This window comes from Mirounga angustirostris, unplaced genomic scaffold (genome assembly GCF_029215605.1).
Source record: "Mirounga angustirostris isolate CCGP_5_RB_7025 unplaced genomic scaffold, mMirAng1.0.hap1 SCAF_4, whole genome shotgun sequence".
Lineage (NCBI taxonomy): Eukaryota > Metazoa > Chordata > Mammalia > Carnivora > Phocidae > Mirounga > Mirounga angustirostris.
The window spans coordinates 41,237,855-41,253,946 of record NW_026991712.1 but is presented as its reverse complement, the minus strand read 5'-3'; the positions used below and the strand labels follow the sequence as shown (position 1 = coordinate 41,253,946).

The 16,092-nt window shown below is 40.5% G+C and overlaps 1 protein-coding gene and 1 non-coding gene across 5 annotated transcripts in view; both read left to right on the top strand.

The window, feature by feature from the left end:
• The window catches only part of ESRP1 (epithelial splicing regulatory protein 1), a 53,766-nt gene extending 43,469 nt beyond the window's left edge, over window positions 1–10,297 (top strand). For 2 of the 4 annotated variants that reach the window (XM_045899204.2, XM_045899205.2), the window contains exons 14-15: window positions 1,280–1,430; window positions 4,886–4,989. In XM_045899204.2, coding sequence (XP_045755160.1) covers window positions 1,280–1,430; window positions 4,886–4,960 — 226 coding nt within the window. In that variant the 3' untranslated portion in view covers window positions 4,961–4,989. Of the gene's footprint in view, window positions 1–1,279; window positions 1,431–4,885; window positions 4,996–10,028 lie in introns of those variants that run through there. The other 2 variants (XM_045899203.3, XM_045899206.2) reach the window with 2 other exon arrangements.
• Window positions 10,298–15,897: 5,600 nt separating this feature from the next.
• On the top strand, window positions 15,898–16,088 carry LOC123860752 (U2 spliceosomal RNA). Its single transcript, XR_006794863.1, has one exon. It is a non-coding gene; the product is annotated as a U2 spliceosomal RNA (small nuclear RNA).
• Window positions 16,089–16,092: the final 4 nt, after the last annotated feature.

Below are 16,092 nucleotides of genomic sequence, written 5' to 3'. Positions count from 1 at the left end.
AGGGCAGCTTGATGTCAAATAATATCTTCAGGCTCTAATATTTAAAAAATGATGAAATGGAATGATGGTTATGGAAATAACATAAATTACTTCATTTTATGATTTATGGAGTAATTTGGTATGTTATATCATTGAATCTGAAGAACAGTTCTGTGAAACTAAGAAGGTGCTATTATCCCCATTTTGCAAATGATGAAATTGAAGTTCAGAGAAATTAAGTGACTTGCTCAAAGTTACTGTGCTAATAAAAAAAAAAATGGAATCTGGAACTATATGCACATCTGACACTATTCCTATTAGCCCATCAGTTAGGATTATGTAGGAGGAATAATCTCAAAGATTTTTAGTCCCTTCCATTATGTGTTTACTTGTCTTTGAAATTGGATAATTACCTAGATTTATAAGATTTAATAATCTAAAGCTGTGGGTCTTTATTGCTCTTTAAGGTAATAAGGTCCTTAAAAAAATTTCCCCTATATATTTTCAGTTACAGGTATCTGGCCACTAATTGTGATGGAAAACAGATTGGGTGGGGGACAGGATGAAACTAATTTCATAATATGGTAATCACTTGAGTTGCCACATGAAGAATGATTATGTATTCACTTGGCTTGTTCTCCTTGGAGGTAATTGCTGCAGATACGCAAGAGGACACAAGCATCAATTTTCCCCTTGTGTTAATGGTGATTGATTTAATTTGTTATGTGTCCTTCCAATTTACTCACTTCACTACCTTTTTTTCCAGTCAGGTTGGAAGAACTAACTCATGAGTGCTATAGTACTTTGTGTTTTGTGCTGTACAATTGCTTGTACATACGGGTAGAACAGTCTATTCTTTGGAGCAATAACTTTGGATACTTTTGGTCTCTGTGGCTATGGTTCCTAGGAGTCCTTTGAATTCATGCCTTTTCATGCCTTACTATTCTGGGTAACTAGCCAGTTAATCATCAATGAACTGGGCTTTGGAAGTGGTGCTTTGTGGTTGAGTGACTGTGAAGGTTTAATTCTCTCCTTCCTGTCCCTTTAAGAATCTCAGAACTGGATTTCTGGGGAAGCCTTGCACTTAACTCTATATTGACTGTTCTACTTTTCAACTTTTGACTTTTGTGGAAATGTGGGACAGATCAGCTATGGTGTTCTTACCTGTCTTGGGAGAGATAACTGAGAATTCTAAGAAAGATCATCTTGAGAATATGTTTCCTTAAATAACCAATGTTTTTAGAGTAAATATTGGACGTTGTCTATTCCTATTGGTTCACTGTGCTTTCTCTCCCTTTAGCCCCCCAGGTTCGCCCAATAGTCTTGGCTACTTCCCTACAGCTGCTAATCTTAGCGGTGTCCCTCCACAGCCTGGCACGGTGGTCAGAATGCAGGGCCTGGCCTACAATACTGGAGTTAAGGAAATTCTTAACTTCTTCCAAGGTTACCAGGTCAGTAGCTTGAAGAAGAAAAATACACAGTGCCCTTATTACTTACGTTGATTTGTCTGAAGAATGCAGCCAGGAAAGAAGCAGATTCTCTGAACCTCATGTGTACATGTGCTGATAGATTTGCTTACAGAGGCAAAAAGAACCAGAGGCAATGTCAGAGGGACTAGTCGTGTGAATGCTAACTTCAAACTCACCCCTTTGACAAGATGAGGGCTTTTCTGTGCTGTTCTACTTGTGTCAACATAATCTGTTGGTGCTCTTTTTGAAAATCGGGCTATTTTGGGAAAGATCTTCAGAGCACACAGCAGTGTGGGTCTTTTCATCCAGAATAGGGTTGGCTGCTAAGGAGTTTTCATCAAAGTCACATTCTTGACTAACAACAACAACAACAAAAATGTACTTAAACATGAAGCTTGAGTATTTAAAAAGTGGTTAGAGGCCTCTCTGCCTAACCTGGAAAAAAACAAAGGAGACTCAATGAATCTTTAGATGCTAACTTATTAAAATGAGCTATAGGATAATAAGCCTTTTATGAAATGATCTGCTGTAATTCTTGTAAAACGAATATTCAGTCTTACCGGGTTTTTCTACAACTGCCGGTGTCTATCAGTTGTTTTCTGGCTCAAGCTAAAAAATGAGATGTTTCTTGATAAGAGCTCTTTAACAGGAAGCAAAATCTCCTCATGCCATCACATCTGAGCAATCTTTCTTTCCACAAATGACATAATTACCTAGAACCTGAATTCCTTTCCTGCAATGTCTAAAAATCCGTATCCTGAAGCTTTTTTATTGCATCAATAGCAAAAATTATCTTTCTTCTTGGAGCTGAACTTTGCTTGAGTCTCTAGAGTTGAAAAGTGTTTATAGACATAAATGTCAAATCCTAAAATAAGCCTGAGCATTTACAGTACAGCGTTGTACAGGTCATGCTTGCAGAGGCTGTTTTCGCTGTTAGAATGGGTTTACAAGCTTGATAGCCATGAATCATGGAGGACTGTAGAGCTCAGCTAAAATGATCTCAGTGGAAATGCCACAAACCCACCAAGTTACTGTAATGGTCTTATGGGCTTTTAACATAGAGTATTCTCTGGCAAATGAAGAAAATCCAATGAAGGTTGGACAAAAGTTACTTTTTGTTACTGCCTGGCTTAATGCCTATGTGGTGAGAGGAATTGAGGTGAATGACTTAGGCATCGTGATGTCGCATTAGGATCCTCTGCTTCTTGTGGAGGGTAACTGAAACTGCTGATAAGGGGGACTATTGGAGAGACTTTGCTTCTTCCTTAATCCAATATGCTGCCTACTGGGAGCTCTTGCAGAACTAAACAAAGTTACTTTCTAAACTTCATATGAGATTCATGAGATTATGAAAGGAATAGAATTTTACTGAAGGCTATTGAAGAAATTGCTTAATGTGACCAAGATAAACATTTGAGTTTCAATATTTTCTTCCAATGTTTTCTAATTCTGGAAAGTTACAAGCAAAGTTTCAAGTTTTAGGGGTTAGCTGAATTAATTTTCTTTTTTGTTTTGACTAATCAACTTTTCACCTTCAACTGAATAGAGAAGTGATCATATACATAAATTGGTTATGACATTAAGCAAAATTGCTCTTATTGTGAAGAGTTCTATGGCTGGCTTTTATGGGTATTTATTCTACCAGAAACAAACAAAAGCAGTTATTTCTAGATTTATAGCTAAAAGATTGACATGCTTCAGAGTTGAGATCAAATAAGTTTGTAGCAGTTTATTTTCTAGTAGCTTCTTGGGAATCATTGAAGGTTAGAGTTATCTGGTATAATCAGAAGTAAGAAGATTGTGCAAAACTATTTCATCTCAAGTCATTTGGCCTTCATTGCTGAAGTGCTTGAGTTTATGAACTGGATCAACAAATTAGGATTATGTAGGAACCTGGGGTGCTTGGCTGGCTCAGTTGGTAGACCATGCAACTCATGATCTCATGGTGGTGAGTTCAAACCCCAGGTTGGGCCTAAAGCTTATACTTAAAGATTACATAGGAACCTCACCTAATAAGTATATCAAATTATTCCAGTGTCTTTAGTAATTTCATCTTTAAGGCAGTAACTGTGCATGCCTCTGAAATCTTTTGTATCACTCTTACATAAAGGCTCATATTTTCTGTCTTTGAGAGTCCATGTTGCCTTTTTTTTTTCCCCTGTACTCCATTATTTTGGTAATAGCCACTCGCTATAGGATTTCAGATTGTTTAGGTGTGGCTTTACTGTAAGACAGAATCAGTGGAGGATGACTTAAAACTGTGTTCTCTTAAGTGTATTTTGTGTTTGTCTTTATTTATGGTGTATTTCTTGCTGTTTTTGATTTAATGGGAGGTTTTCATTTGATTTCTGGTTACGATTATCATATGGTTATGTAATATATAATTTAAACAAATAGGTGGCAATAATCAGTTGAGTGAATGAAATCTCTTGATAGTTTCTGATTCTGCCTTTAAAAAATATCTTGAGGTAGGGGCTCCTGGGTGACTCAGTCGTAAGAGCACGTGACTCTTGATCTTGGGGCCGTGAGTTTGAACTCCACATTGGGTGTAGAGATTTAAAATATATATATATATATATATAATGAAAAAATCTATAATTTTATAAAGTTAAAGTGCCTGGGTTGGGTCCATTTTGATAAATGAGATTTATAGAATGAGAACTGACTATATCAAGACAAGCTACCATGAAAATATTCGGTCAGGAGAATGTCATTCTGGTTGTGAAAATAAACCCGTATCTGTATTTTCGTTAATGGGCCTCTTATTCTGGACTGTCTGGTATCCTTTCATAATTCCTTTCACTTTATTTGCTCTTTGCTGGTATCCTTTCATAATTCCTTTAACTTTATTTGCTCTTTGCTTTACCGTTTACTGTTAGTGGCTTTGCATTTTCAATAGTGCTAGTTTTTGTTTCTTCTCAAAATACTGACTTTAATCAGTATTTCGTTGAGCCTGCCACTGCTGATATTTTTACTTGCTGTCCTCCTGGGAGAATTAGGCTGATATTCCCAGTAACATCTAATATTTAAAGTTCACAGAGTTGTTTGCAGAGGCTGGGCGTATTGTACAATACCTTACAAATAGTTGGTACTCAACTCTTTTGCATCTAGTCACACCTGTGGTATCATAGAAACTGTACCGTTAGCAAGATCTGAAAGGTTTGGTGTTTATTGTGTTAGGGTATTCTTTTCTTATCCCTGTGTTCAGTAGAACGAACTTCCTAAAAGGAAGTTTTATGGTATTTAGACATGTTAAGTAGGATGTGGTGACTTGGGATTTGTGGTTATGTATGTGGTTTATACCAGAGTTTTAACTTGTTTCCCACAGTCTAAATAGAGTATAATACTGTTGGTAGATCTATTCAGTTAAAATACTAATCATCCATAGTGGCAGTTTGTCCATCTTTTGATCCTGTTTGTTCTAACTTGCATTTTAGTATGCAGCCGATGATGGATTTGTACACACAAATGACCAGGCCAGGACTCTACCCAAAGAATGGGTTTGTATTTAAGGGCCCCAGCAGTTAGACGATCCTCAGAAAAGAAGGTAAGGCACTATGATGTGAAAGCTAAATCATAAAGGGTCAGACAAAAAGAGGTAGAGAATCTGAAAGTATTTTTTATGAGTTGGGTGAGAAGTTTCCCCTTTTCTTTAGTGTGATGTAGGAGGGTCAGAAATCCTGGAAGAAATGGGAGACTGGAATTCAGTGTGTCGCCCAAGGAGACCGTATCTAAGTAACATTTATGGATAATAGTTGTATGTTATTTTGGGCTCAAGGGAAAACTTTTCCATTTGGAAATCCATTTGCTGTATTTCATGTGGAATGCAGGTTGGGTATGCTTTTTGTTTTTGTTTTAACTGCGGTAAAAATCACATAACAAAATCCATAATTTTTAAGTCTACAATTCATTGACATTTAGTGTATTCACAACATGTGTAAATACCATCTCTATCTAGTTCCAAAACCTCTTAATCACCCAAAAGGAAACCCCATGCTCATTAAGCAGTATCTCTCCTGTTTTCCTTCCCCATCGACCCTGGCAACCACTATGCTTCCTGTCTGCGTGGATTTGCCTATAGTAGATATTTCATATAAATGGAATCCTACAATATATGACTCTTGTGACTGGCTGCTTTTCACTTCACGTGTTTTTGAGGTTCATCCTTGTTGTGGCATGTATCAGTACTTCATTCCATTTTATGGCCGAATAATATTCCATTGTATGGATATGCCACATTTTGTTCATTTCTCTACTGATAGACACTTGGGTTGTTTCCACCTTCTTGCTACTGTAAACAGCGCTGAGATGAATATTTATGTACAAATCTTCGAGTACCTGGGGGTTTTTTTGTTTTTTTTTTTTTAAGATTTTATTTATTTGAGAGAGAGACTGAGATAGAGCATGAGAGGGGGGAGGGTCAGAGGGAGAAGCAGACCCCCCGCTGAGCAGGGAGCCCAATGCGGGACTCCATCCCGGGACTCCAGGATCATGACCTGAGCCGAAGGCAGTCGCTTAACCAACTGAGCCACTGAGGCGCCCTCGAGTACCTGTTTTTAATTCTCTTGGGCATGTATCTAGGAGTGGAATCACTGAGTCCTATGGTAATTCTATTGAGTTGGGTGTACTTTTTCCCCCCATTTCTTTTTTTTTTTTTTTTTTTTTGATAGTTGTAAGTATAGATAACATAAAATTAACCATTTTTAAGCGTACAGTTCAGTGGCATTAAGTACATTCACATTATTCTGTAACCATCACCACCATCTGGCTTCGTCTTCTCAAACTGGATCTCCCCATTTCCCTCTTCCCTCAGCCCCTGGCAACCTTTCTACTTCTGTTTCTATGCATTTGACTATTCTCGGTACCTCATAAATAACACAATATTTGTCTTTTCATGATTAGCTTATTTCTGTTAGCATAGTGTTTTTAAGGTTCATTGTCTAAATCTAGAGGGAAGGAACCCTGATAGTTTTTGAAAATAGTTTAATTGGTAAACTTTTCTTAAAGGATACTGGCTTTCTGTGTGAGACTGCTTGAGAGAATGTATTGTGGGGACATGGTCAGGAATTGGTGTGGCTTAATTTCTTCATTTTTTATTATTGAGTTTGCTGAAATTGGTTTCCTGGCATACCATCTTCAAATTTTGTTACCATATTTATGGCTGAGGATCCTATGGGCCTTAACCATATGGATTCTAAATTGGAAAACGTGGTTACTAGTAGTAGAATGTTGTCCTTGAAAAATGACAATTGGGGTCTTAGACTCTCCTTCTGAAGTTTTAGAAACCTCAGTTTGGGGGTGGAGGTGATGATTCTCTGCCATTTTCTGTGAGGTTTCAAGATCTCTTGGGTCCTAGAGAGCACCATGCCCAGATACTTTGCAGTGGGAAGTGGGTATTTTCTAGTCTAGTACACAGTGATGGGAGCACATTAATCTAGACTTCTGATACTCTTTTTGGTCCATACTTTGTCATTTGAAATGTTCTTTATTCAACCTCTAAATGTTGTTTATGAATTTGATAAGCATACTATCTATATAGTAAAATGAACATATTGAATTAGAAATGGGACTTTTTGCCATTACGTTAGAAATACCCTGAATTGACTATAACCATTACTCACCTTTGATTCTATCTTATGCTTGGGGTCATGATAGAATAGCAAATCAGGTGCTCTGTTAAAACCCAGATTTTTGGGACGCCTGGGTGGCTCAGTCGGTTAAGCATCTGCCTTTGGCTTAGGTCATGATCCTGGGGTCCTCGGATCAAGTCCCACATCGGGCTTCTTGCTCAGCAAGTAGCTTGCTTCTCCCTCTGCCTGCAACTCCCCCTGCTCGTGCTTGCGCGCTCTCTCTGTCAAATAAATAAATAAAAGACTTTATTTATTTGACAGAGAGAGACACAGCGAGAGAGGGAACACAAGCAGGGGAAGTGGGAGAGGGAGAAGCAGACTTCCCGCTGAGCAGGGAGCCCAATGCGGGGCTCGATCCCAGGACCCTGAGATCATGACCTGAGCTGAAGGCAGACGCTTAACCACTGAACCACCCAGGCACCCCTAAATAAAATCTTTAAAAAAAAAAAAAAATTTGCACTTTATTCTAACATCAGATTAATCTGCTTTTATATTGAGAATTATAAAAAATTTACGTGGGGTATTTTGTGAAACACTTGGCATAAGTTATAAGTTATCTCTTTTAATGATCTCAGCAACCCTGGGAGGTAAGGATCACAAAAGTATTGTGTGTTCATTTTAAAGAATTTGGAACGTATAGACATGTACAAAGAAGTCTAATAATTCCATCCTCCAGAAATAACCACAATGAATATTTCAGCTTTTTTGTATGCCCTCATGCAATTTGGACCTAGTTTCTTTTCCTCTTAACCTTATAGTATGACTATATATTGTTTTCAACTCATCTATATTAATAATCAGATTTATCATCACCAGTAGATGATACTTACACCAATAGAGGGCCTTATGCTCTTAAACATTTTATACCTCCAGTGCCTCTTGAGTCTTAGCACTGTGAGGCATCGGGGCGGGTGCCCTATGGCTCCATATGACAGATGAGGAAATGAAACCCAGGAGGCTGGGTAACTTTCAGAGTCATACATCTTATGACCAAGCTGACCAAAAGATCCATCACTTCTAGTTTCAGTCTTGGTACTCTTTTTCATTGAGCAAATAAGAGCATGGCAGAGTAAGTACTTATAGTCAGCTGAACAGCGGTCCCAAATATATATCCATGTCCCAATCCCTGGAACCTGTGACTGTTACCTTATCTGGCCAAAAATGTAAATTAAGGATCTTCAGAAAAGGAATTTATCCTGCATTATCTGGGTGGGCCCTTAATGCAAGAGGCTGAAGGAGAATGGGCAGATACAGGAGAAGAGGGGGCAGTACAACCATGGAGGCAGAGACTGGGATGATGCAGGCATAAGCCAAGGAGCATCTGCAGCCATCAGAAGCTGGAAGAAGCAAAGAATGTTCCCAAGAGTCTCTGGAGGGTATGCATCCTGGCTGATAACCTTGATTTCTGACTTTTGGCTGTCAGAATTGTGAGAGAATAAGTTTCTGTTGTTTTAAGTCACCAAATTGTAGTAATTTTTTCTAAGGTGTTTTTTTTTTTTTTTAAGATTTTATTTATTTATTTGACAGAGAGAGACACAGCGAGAGAGGGAACACAAGTGGAGGGAGTGGGAAAGGGAGAGGGAGAGGGAGAAGCAGGCTTCCCGCTGAGCAGGGAGCCCGATGCGGGGCTCGAACCCAGGACCCTGGGATCATAACCTGAGCCGAAGGCAGACGCTTAACGACTGAGCCACCCAGGCGTCCCCAAATTGTAGTAATTTTTTAAAAAAGATTTTGTTTGTTAGAGAACACAAGCAGGGGGCGGTGGGGGAGGAGTGGCAGACAGTGGGAGAAGCAGGCTCCCTGCTGAGCAAGGAGCCCAATGCGGAGCCCTGGACCCTGGGATCATGACCTGAGCCAAAGGCAGATATTTAACCAACTGCCACCCGGGCATCCCACAGTAATTTTTTAAAAAGATTTATTTGTTTGTTTGTTTCTTAGAAAGCGCTCTTGCGGGCATGAGCAGGGGAAGCGGGACAGGGAGAGAGAATCTCAAGCAGACTCCCTGCTGAGCATGGAGCCCAAGTGTGTTGTATAAGTGAAATAGCATAGTGGAACCAATCTGTGTTCAAATTCTGGACCTGCTAATTACTGGTTTAATTGCTCTATGCCTCCATTTCCCCATCTGCATAATGGGGATAACATGGTAATCTTATAGGATGGTTGTGTGGATAAATGAATTAATCCACATAAAGGTTGTTAATCAGCTACTCACATGTAGAGTTCATGTTTCCTATAATGTATGCCTCATTGCCTTTTTTTTTAAGATTTTATTTATTTATTTATTTGATAGAGAGGGGGGCAGTGAGAGAGGGAACACAAGCAGGGGGGCAGTGGGAGAGGGAAAAGCTGGCTTCCCGCTGAGCAGGGAGCCCAATGCGGGGCTCGATCCCAGGACCCTGGGATCATGACCTGAGCCGAAGGCAGATGCTCAATGGACTGAGTCACCCAGGTGCCCCGCCTCATTGCTTCTTACTCAGATATTTTTGTTTCACATTATTTGAAATTTCTTATACTAGAATTTAATTTTTAAAAATTGTCTTAATGGTTTTAATAGTAGTATCGAGCCTCTAATATCAGAAGAATGCTGTGGTAACTTGGGAACCCAGACTGAGGAATGTCTGTGTGCATATAGACATTGTAAAATGGTCTCTCCACAAAGGAGCTGAGTGAAGTATAGAGGTGAAAACATACACATTATCATGTATGGTAATACACAGGGTAGGGAGTTGTGGAAATTCCAGTTATCACAAACTTCACTTACCAGCACTGTACTCTCTGAGAACTTGCCTTGTGAATGCCAGCTATGTATAAAATAAAAATTTGGACTACCTAAGGCTTTTTTTTTTTTTTAAACCTTGTGTCATTCAAAATAATTTTTTATAGCTCCCAATAATTGAGAAATTTGGAGACTATAATATTTTATTATGGTGTTTGTTTGTTTTTTTTCCAGTGTTTGAAAGATGTATGGTGATCCTGAAACCGTCAGATATGACAACTTCTAGCAACTTCATGGGAAGTTTGTCTATACTCAGGCTGCAGTATTCTCAGCAAACATGATTGGACAGTGGGCTTTTGCCCTACCTTTTGGGAGAGTAAAAAATTTGAGCCGGTGAAGCCAAATCCTTGTAGCAAGCAGCATGCCTGGCTCCTTGCTGATTGCAAATAGGCATTTAAAATGTGAATTTGAAATCGGGTGACTCCATTACTTCCAGCTAACATGGCATCATTGGTGTTTCCTAAGTTTTAAGTCTTGGACAAAAAAAATACTAGTGTCTACCATCTCCATCAATAACTGTTGTGGAAGCTTCATTTGTGTGTTTCCATTTTTCGTTTTCCATCTCCCTGTCTTCTGCACAAGTGTGCCCTCTCACTAAGTAATTCAGGAATAAGGTCTTAGAATCCTTAAGTCACAAACTTAAATAAAAATCATATTTTCCCACTTTCTTGGCCCTCATGATGTCTTACAGTTAAACCAAGGAAACTGCCTTTTAAAACACCTTGGGATAAATCAGAAGACCTCGCGCACCCACCACCAAACACTCCTAGCTTCAAAGTTCCCTCTTTTTTTCTCAGCAGGTACCATTGTAAATAAGAATGAACTAGGGGCCAAAATGCAAAACCAAAAATGAAGCAGCTATGTGTAGTTAGTAATTTCTAGTTTAAACTGTAACTGAACATTGTGGCTTCGTATGTATTATTTTATATTGTACTTTTCCCATTACTGATGGTCTGGACTTTAATAAGAGAAATTCCATAGTTTTTAATATCGTAAATGAGAATATTTGAACAGTGTATTCTAGAAAGCAATATACTAACTGAAGTGAATGCTGGTATATGTTAAGATAGAGCCTTAAACCTTTCTCTCTAATGCCTTAACTGTCAAATAATTAAAACTTTTAAAAGCCTAGGATTGTAGTCAGCATGCTGGACTGAGCAGTAAACACTGAAGCCGTTAAAGCAGGTACTGATAATGTCAGTGTTTAGCACTGTGTGTTTAGCTGTGTTTATGCTAAAAAGTGCAATATTAGACACTAGCTAACGAGTACTGCTGCCTCCTACAACTCCAGAGAGGAAAACAGGATTTGATAAAGTGCACACGTGTCTTTAAGTTACCCCTATTGTCCTTGGTTTGGATGCAATGCTCTGCAGATTCCTGTGGCTGCTATTTTTATTTCCGTTGCATTACTTTGATTAACACCTTGAACGGAGAGCCAAACATTCCCTCTTCACCTGGCCAGCCACGGCCCTCTAACTGCAGTAGGAAAAAAACCCAATACCATTTGGTGTGAAAATTGGTGACAACTGGCACTTAAGATCAGAAAAAGAGTTGTTTATACTTGATGCCTTAAGATGCTGTCTGCCCAAAGCTCTGAAAGACTTTAAGAAAGTAATACCACAATACTACTGACTTTTCGTAGAATTGTTACATTTGATAATAAAACCTGCCTGTTTAATCTCAAAGCGTGTGTGCTCTTTTATTCCTGGAAGAGTTAGGGTCATGGTGGGAGGGCATGGGTAAGCCATCTTTTTCCAAGGTGGTAAGTTTTTTTCTGTTTGCCGTGAGGATTTGTAAAAGCCACCAAGGATAAATGCACTCCAGATAGAGTTCAAACAACCACCCTTTTTTTTCTTTTTAAGATTGATTTGACAGCACAAGCAGAGGGAGTGGCAGGCAGAGGGGGAAGCAGACTCACTGCTGAGCAGGGAGCCCGATGTGGGGCTCAATCCCAGGACCCTGAGATCATGACCTGAGCCAAAGACAGACGCTTACCCGACTGAGCCACCCAAGCGCCCCCAAACAACCATCCTTTAAAACCTAAATCACTGAAACTTTGATTTTGAAATGTTTAACTGTTATAGCAGTCAGATCATTTTATCCTTGCATTTTTACTGGTGCTCTACTTGATAATTTAAAAACCTAACGTAAGCCACAGAAAACTAAGAAGATGTAGCACTTTGTTTCTGAATCCCACACAGTCCTTTATTCCAATTACTCTTTCTTTGTCCATATGGAGTTCTGCAATATTCTCAAATCCAAATTCTTTCCATTCTTCAGGCTACAGTCAAGTCTTGGCTGAGGTCTGCTATTTCAGAACTGTTCTATATTGTCAGGATCACTTGACATACATACTCTTGTTACAGAGTTCAAGTGTATCGATTCTGAATTTAGATTACAACCTCACGGCAGGAAGTATACCTGTATTTCCCTCTGTCTAGCACATTTCCGTTCACTCAGCCCTTGTGAAGCATTCACAGGATAGGAAGTTTAGTTCACCTGGAAAGTGTTTCAGTCCCGGTGCTTGCCAATGTCCTTTAAAAAAAAATGGAGTCCTTGATTTCAGGTTTGTACTTCAACTTTGGGTGTCTCTGCCACCATCCGCAAGGAGGTGGCAGAGTTCTCTAGGCAAGCTGAGATTCTGATCCACATTCTCTGTCTCTGGCAGGCTTTTAACATTGCCCAGTCTATTCCCTGCCTTAACCAAAAAGTTAAGTGCTAAACTTGTTTTTCTATTTACCTCCCTGAGATAGCACACATGTAGCTGATACTCTCACGGCAGAAAAAAAGTAGGATGTGGAGTAAGGGAAGGAAGAAAAAATGAGCACAAAGAGGACCAGAATATGTAAAAGACCTTAAAGGTCCATCTCTTAGGTTTATAGCTGATTGCACAATTTCTCTTCATCTCCCTACTTTCCCCAGCTATTGGGGACATAAAAAAGTAGAATGTTGAACACTTTGCACCCTTTACCCAGCTTCAACAATGATGAACTCCAGGCCCATCTTGCTTTATATCCCTTTCCATTTTCCCCATTGTATTATTTTGAAGCAAATCCTTTGGGTCAAGTTTAAAATGGATCCTCCAGGGTGCTTGGCTGGCTCAGTAGGAAAAGCGTGGGACTCTTGATCTTGGGGTCATGAGTTCGAGCCTCATGTTGGGTAGACATTACTAAATAAAAAAATAAATGGGGGCACCTGGGTGGCTCGGTTGTTAAGCGTCTGCCTTCAGCTCAGGTCATGATCCTAGGGTCCTGGGATCGAGCCCCGCATCGGATTCCCTGCTCCTTGGGAAGCCTGCTTCTCCCTCTCCCACTCCCCCTGCTTGTGTTCCCTCTCTCGCTGTGTCACTCTCTGTTAAATAAAATCTTTAAAAAATATATTGATCTCCAAATTTAAAATTAAGCCACTGTAGGAGGTGATGTTCTTGAGAAGAGCAGAAGAATAGAACTGAACTGGTGGGGGGGGGCTCCTGTGTGGCTCAGTTGGTTAAGCGACTGCCTTAGGTTCAGGTCATGATCCTGGAGTCCCGGGATCGAGTCCCACATCGGGCTCCCTGCTCAGCAGGGAGTCTGCTTCTCCCTCTGACCCTCCCCCCTCTCATGCTCTCTCTCTCATTCTCTCTCTCAAATAAATAAATAAAATCTTTTAAAAAAAATAAAGAACTGAACTGGTGGGGACGCCTGGGTGGCACAGTTGGTTAAGTGTCTGACTTAGGCTCAGGTCATGATCTTGGGGTCTGGGATCAAGCCTCGTGTGGAGCCCCATGTAGAGTCCTGTGTCAGGCTCTGTGCTCAGTGGAGTCGGCTTCCCCCTCTCCCTCTGCCCCTGCCCCTGCTCATGCATGCACTCTCTCTCAAAGAGATAAATAAAATCTTAAACAAAAACAAAAAACAAAATAAAACTGGGGACGCTCGAGTGGCTCAGTTGGTTAAGCCTCTGCCTTCTGCTCAGGTCATGATCCCAGGACCCTGGGATCGAGCCCCGCATTGGACTTCTTGCTCAGTGGGGAGCCTGCTTCTCCTCTGCCTGCTGCTCCCCCTGCTTGTGCTCTCTCTCTCTCTCTCCCTCCGTCTCTGACAAATAAACTTTGAAGACCAGAAGGCCACCAGGATGAAATTCGGGAATAAGAGCACTAAGTGGGTGCCTTAAGGAGAATACTGTTTTTCTACATTTTTACTGCTTCCTTTGTGTTAAGTGAGATAGTAAAAGCCGAGATACCAAAGTGTAGGCCTAGGGAAAAAAGGTTCAGAAGCAAATTACTTGACTTGCCCCTATCTTAGGCCTAAATTTTGTCCTTATTTCATTGTAGTTCAACACAATTCCATTATATGGAATGTGGAGGGATATTTGGGGCCAAAAACCAAGCTGGAACTCATTACATGGGAAGAATATACTGTAAACTACAACAAAACAAGCACTGAGAATGTGTATGTCCAACAATAATAAGCATTATATTGGTTAAATGACTTTTCATAACAACCTATTATAGTAGGTACTACTATGATGATAGACTAGGAAATGGTCAAGTAAAACTTCACAGTTGCACAGAAAGTAAAAGGAAGGGACGTGGAAAATTAGATTTGGAGACTGGATGATGTGGTTAATACTCTCATAGCTGTTCCTTTTTCCGCTTTGGCTCTTTTTCCGAGCCCAGCACAAATACCTTTCGTTGTTTATAGTGTCACAAAGTTGGGCTCCAGAGTGTTCCTTGGGTCTGCCTTTTTACTTTATTGCCAGCATGCCACTGATTCAGCACCTGAATTATTCAGTAGCTGCATATTGTTGCTGTTCTAAAAGTGAATGTAGATAAATGGGTAACAAAGCTTCTGGTTACACACTTGAATTTGAGGCAGTGTTTTATAACCGAAACCTGTATGATAGTAGAATTAAACACCAAAAACAGGGGTGCCTGGGTGGCTCAGTTGGTTAAGTGTCTGCCTTCCATTCAGGTCATGATCCCAGGGTTCGATGCTCAGCGGGAAACCTGCTTCTCCCCCTCCCACTGCTGCTCCCCCTGCTTGTACTCTCTCTCTGTCAAATAAATAAATAAATAAAATATTTAAACACCAAAAACAGGGGCGCCTGGGTGGCTCAGTCATTAAGTGTCTGCCTTCAGCTCAGGTCATGATCCCGGGGTCCTGGGATTGAGCCCGGCGTCGGGCTCCCTGCTCTGCGGGAGGCCTGCTTCTCCCTCTCCCACTCCCCCTGCTTGTGTTCCTCTCTCTCTGTGTCAAATGAATAAATAAAATCTTTGAAAAAAAAAAAACACCGAAAACACATTTAATTTTATTTTTTTAAAGATTTTATTTATTTATTTGACAGAGAGAGACACAGCAGGAGAGGGAACACAAGCAGGGGGAGTGGGAGAGGGAGAAGCAGGCTCCCTGCAGAGCAGGGAGCCCGACGCGGGGCTCGATCCCAGGACTCCGGGATCATGACCTGAGCCGAAGGCAGATGCTTAACGACTGAGCCACCCAGGCACCCCAAAAACACATTTTAAAAAATTAATGGAGGGGCTCCTGGCTGGCTCAGTCAGTGGAGTGTGCAACTCTTGATCTCAGGGTCATGAGTTTGAGCCTCACATTGGTTGCAGAGATTATTAAATAAATAAACTTAAAAAAAATCAATGTGGGGGCACCTGGGTGGCTCAGTTGGTTAAATGTCCAACTCTTGATTTTGGCTCAGGTCATGATCTCATGGATTGTGAGATTGAGCCCCAAGATGGGCTCTGCGCTGAGCATGGAGTCTGCTTGAGATTCTCTCTCCCTCGCCCTCTCTCTCTCTCTCTAAAATAAATAAAAAATTTTTTAAAATTTTAAAAAATCAATATAGGGTGCCTTAGTGGCTCAGTTGTTAAGTGTCTGCCTTCAGCTCAGGTTGTGATCCCAGGGTCCTGGGATCCTAGGATCAAGCCCCGCGTCTGGCTCCCTGCTCAGCGGGAAGCCTGCTTCTCCCTCTCCCATTCCCCCTGCTTGTGTTCCCTCTCTCGCTGTCTCTGTCTGTCAAATAAATAAATAAAATCCTTTTTAAAAAGTCAATGTGAATCGCTTCTCAGCCTTTTGCCTAAGATCAGGAGTAGTATCTGTTCCTATCAGTTTAATATCTGATATGTCTTCTATCCAAGGACAATATATTAAGTGGACTTTTGGAGTAGGGAGATCGAATAGGAGTTTGCTCTGTCCACTCCACACATCAACCTGGTATTGCAGGACTTCCAGGAACGGTGCACCCGCCTCCA